At 56.3% G+C, this 4523-nt stretch overlaps 1 protein-coding gene across 1 annotated transcript in view; it reads right to left on the bottom strand.

Moving 5' to 3' along the window:
• The window catches only part of NCOR2 (nuclear receptor corepressor 2), a gene marked incomplete at both ends in the record, with an annotated part of 39980 nt that overhangs the window by 1244 nt on the left and 34213 nt on the right, over positions 1-4523 (bottom strand). Inside the window, 3 exons of the mRNA XM_009584592.1 lie at positions 1820-1873; positions 3123-3268; positions 3569-3718. Coding sequence (XP_009582887.1) covers positions 1820-1873; positions 3123-3268; positions 3569-3718 — 350 coding nt within the window. The remainder of the gene's footprint in view (positions 1-1819; positions 1874-3122; positions 3269-3568; positions 3719-4523) is intronic.

Genomic DNA, 4523 nt, shown 5'->3' on the forward strand with positions numbered 1-4523 from the left:
CATCCCAGAGTGTTCGCACTGGGATCGCTGCCCCTCCGCTTGGAGAGGGACGGATCCCGGATTTGCTTGTCTTCCTGTAAACGGGCAGGGTCTCTCCCGGTCCCCTCCAGCCAGACCCCGGCCCCCAACTCCCTACGCTCTTGCCTTTACACCTCCCTCCAGCACAGCAGGAGCAGTTTTAACCAGGGGAGGCTCAGGAGTTTGGGCCTCCCTCCCCAAATTTTTTCTGCTGCGGACCCTTGGGTCCCGGCTGGCTGCACCCTCTCATCCCAGCTGCTGACGTGAGCCGGCTCCTTCTCCCAAACACGTCCGCACCGGCGAGCGGTCTTACACCGCTGACGGCTGTCGCTGGCCCTCCTGTCGCATGAAGTCCTTGCCCACAGCACCTCCTTCCCTCAGTTGTGGGAAAGCTGCCATTCCTCCTACTTAAAACTAACAACCTGAAGGCATTCTTGCTGTAGGAGAACATCAATATCTAATCAATTAAGTATTAATTAATACTGCTCAATGGAGATTCATTTCATTCATGTGCGTGCCCACCCGGACATTACTGCAGCAGGCGGCAACAGCTCAACAGCCTTCACGCCGTCCTTCTCCCTCGGGCTGGTCTCTGTCCTGCGCCGGGGAAGCCCATGTCGGCCGCCTGACTCCCCGGGGCCACTTTCTGCCCCTCTTTGCCAAAATCCCTTCCTTAAGCTGCTCCCTCTCCTCCTTTCCCATCTGGGCTGAAAGCCGCAGGCGCAGCAGAGCTGGGGAGGGTGCAGTGCCCCTGGGGAAGCTCCTAAACCGCCATTTCAGCTCCTGCGTGGTGGTTGGTGGTCCTCAGGCTCAGCATGGCAAATACATCTCCATGGGTGCCTGGGGGACCACCCTGAGCTCTTCCCAGCACCCTTTCTGCCTGAGAGCAGGGAGCTGGGGTACAGTCCCAGGTGTTAGCCAGCGAACCCCCAGTTAGGCAGGCCGGTTAATGCTGGTTAGGGCCGGGGACTCGCTAAAGCCCACCACGGCTGCCTGCAGCAACACTCAGATACCACCACCAAAACCGCTCCTCCAGAACCGGGCGATCAGCCTGAAACCCCCCACCCGCCGGAGCTGCCCTCTGCACAGCGGCAGAGGTCCAAGCGGTCCTGCCCACAAAGCCCTTCTGGACCGCCGTGGCCGGACCCGGCCACCAGCTGAACGTTTCCTCCCAGCTCCTGCGCAACCAGTCAATCCATGCTTTAAGCACCGGGAGGACTGAGCACGCTGCCGGCACCCCTGTGCCCGAGCACCCCTCCATCTCCTGGATAACACCTCCTCTTGGTCCTCAGCCATCGCCGGTTTGCCTGACACTCACCGTTCAGGGCTACGGGGCACTGCTGTCACCCCAGTTTGCTTTTGCAACCGGCTCCTGCAGCCTGCCCAGCCCGCGGTGGCACAGAGCCTGTTCCCCACCCTCACGTTCCCTTTCGCCGCTGCCCTCCTACCCATCCGTGGGTGACCGCAAGGTGCCACCAAGAGCAGGGTGCTCTCTCCCGGGCGTGAGGTCCACCTTGCTATATAGTTTAACCCTCTGTTGGTATCAGATGGCCAGCCCTTGCTTGGCTTTTAACCTCTCCTCAAATTCTGCCAGGCTTTCCGAGGAATTACACTGCACTGTCTCCAACTCAACAGCAGGGAGTTACGGTGTGTCCCGAGGCTTCAGCCTCCCAGCAACTGTTACGCTCGGTCTTACGGCAAAAGGAAAAAAGGAGATGCTTAAATCTACCGACTGTCCTGCTCTCCATGGCTGTGAGCCCTGTAGGGAACGAGGTATGGCACAGGTATATGGGAGAGTTACCTGCTCCGGTAATCGCCGGCATATTGAAAATCTCTGTTCCAGGCTGCCCAACATCTGGAGAAAAACAAAGAAGCTCTTCAGTACAGAGAGCAGCGTGTGCAGGCTGGCGGGAGGGAGAGACCTGCTGTGCCAGCCACGACAAGGTCCTGGTGTCCCCGTCACAGCACCCAGGCTGACAGTAGCCCACCTCCCCCAGGCACGGGGGTAGGTCTGCGGGTGCTGGCTGGGACCAGGAATAATTGCCTTTGGGAGAACCACAGTGGGCACGTCTCGCCAGCTGGGAAAGGGAAGAAGAGCAGAGCCCAGAGAGCCAGGGCGATGTCTTTGTGCTCAGTGACCTCCCTCCCTCCAGCCCTTCGCATTACAAGCTCCGCGAAGTTAAACCCTCTCTCCTGCCTACGGGATTTCCAAAGGCTCAAATCCTCATATCCAGGGAGCGGGTCTGGGCAGTGGGGAGGGTGAGAAGGAGAAGAAATGTTAAATCAATATTTTTCCTCTTAGCTGAGCTGTTTGACTTGGATATCACTTTCCTTAGAATAACAGAAATTCTCATCAAATAAGAGGTGTTTCCTATTTCTATATATTTTCCCTTGATAAGGGAAAGTGTGGAAGGTCACAGGGCTCGGCCACATGTCCCCAAAGGGGCATAACAATACTCTTAGTTCATGGTAACATCATCCAGGAGACGAGACAGCTCGGTCCCTCTTATCCGATGCAGCTGTTGTAAGATGGATTCAAATTGAATTAATATTGACTGTATAATGCTGGGCTAAATTAAATTATGATCCTATCTACTCTATTAGCGGTTAATGAATGAACAGGCTGAATTTCTAATATAAGCCAGCCTGGTTAGTTTTACAGAGCTATACCAATATTGATGTAGGGCTTAAAGTAACACTGGGGGGAGATGCATCTCAAGGAGGAAGGATTCAGCTTGGCTGGCCATTCATTAAAATATCAATTGCTCTTAAGTCTTCTCCATGCTCAGCTCATTATTTCCTTCCTATTGAGGTTATCTGGTGCGGGTGGGATTGACAGCCCCAGAGCAAGGAGACGTGGGGCTGGGAAGCCTCCCATCGCCTCCCCAGATGCACACAGCCACTGCTGGCACCAGCACAGCTCATCCCAGGAAGGATTTGGACCTTGCACTTCCCAACAAACCACGGCACAATGCAGAGAGCGCTGGCTGGCAGCTCCCAGCCCTTAACACAGCAGCACCCATTCCCAAATCTCCTTTGCTTCATGTGTCCTCAAGGCTTTTTCCCCACTGGTGCCCCGCATTCACCTCCCCACATGTCCTTACTGTACTCCGTTTCATTTTTGTTGGTCGTGCTGAGCTTCTTGATGATCTCCTGTTTCTTGGACTTCACCATGGCAGAGTTGCTCTCAGTCAGCTTGCTGAAGAAAGCTGGAGGCTGAGTGTTGTTTCCTGGGGACTTGGAGCCCATCCTGCGAAGCAGAAGACCATTGGAAACCTCTGCAACGTCCAGTTCACAAAGTCCTACCTAGAGAGACTCTTCCCTTAGATTAAGTCCTCAAAATCAGCCTGGGGGCTCCCGAGATCTCCAACTTTTCTCCCTATCCCTACCGTAAAGGTACCACACGCTGTTGAAAAGCCCCCCCAAACAGACAGCAACCTGGGAGGTGACATTGCTTTTGGCTGCAAGAAAAGCAGCCCGGGCCAGGGCGAGCGTGGGGATGGGGGGAACGTCCCCACGCTGTCTCCACCGTCCCCTCCCTCGGCGTTACCTCTGGTCTATCTGCTCGCCCTCACGGTACAGGATCGGGTACGTGGCGCTCTTGGCGTGCTCCGATTCTCCCACGCCGTCTGGTGGAGAGACCGGCTCGATACAGTTGTCCGACCCGCTCCCGGCCGAGGCTTTGCTCTGCTCTGGGGACCTGCGGAGAGCGATGGGGAGATGCAATCGGTTTATTGCAACATCCTCTGTCTCTGCACAGCAGTTCGGGGTGGGGGGGGAGAAGGACTAAAATAGCTTTCCTACAGCAGGGGAAAAAAGCCAAACCTTCCACACCCCTGTGGGCTTACGGCGCCTTTTAATGCAAGCTGGAAGAAGAGCACAGCTTGGGCATTTTTCTGCACCACAGGCGTGCGGAGCAGGACTGAGCCGAGATGTGGCCCAGATTTCCAGGCAGCGGGCCAGCCCAGGCAGCGGCCCAGCCGGCAGCCGCCCCAAATACAGTTGCCCACGGCAGGACCAGTCCTGGGACTTGCTAGCTCAGCCCAAGTGTCCCTCGCTGGCAGGGACACAATCCCTGTGGAGGGCTGGGACGTTAACCCTTTGGGGACTTTTTGATTCTCCATCATATTTGCAGACACAGGGGAGGGCAGCACCCGCCACCTCCCATCCACCTTGTCTGGGGCCGTGCCGGGGCTCGCTGGCTGCGGGCGATGAGTCCGGCGCTGGGGCAGCCCGGAGAGGACCGATGCAGCCCCCCGATCCCTGCCCATGGCCAGCGCCTGGGAGACGGCCAGGCTCAAGTCCGCGAGGAATTCCTCACGGCAAGTTCTGGGAATTTACGTCTTTGTTCTTTCTGTGGTTTCTTTTTTTTTGCCACTTTTTTTTTTCATCGCTGGGTGGCCAGGGCTGGGCTCTCTCCCCTAATGTTACAAAGCCAATTCTAGGACCAGGCAGAGCTGGGAGTAATAATCACATTTACTGACAAGGAACCACCAGTTTGGAGA

This window comes from Fulmarus glacialis, unplaced genomic scaffold (genome assembly GCF_000690835.1).
Source record: "Fulmarus glacialis isolate BGI_N327 unplaced genomic scaffold, ASM69083v1 scaffold13459, whole genome shotgun sequence".
NCBI lineage: Eukaryota > Metazoa > Chordata > Aves > Procellariiformes > Procellariidae > Fulmarus > Fulmarus glacialis.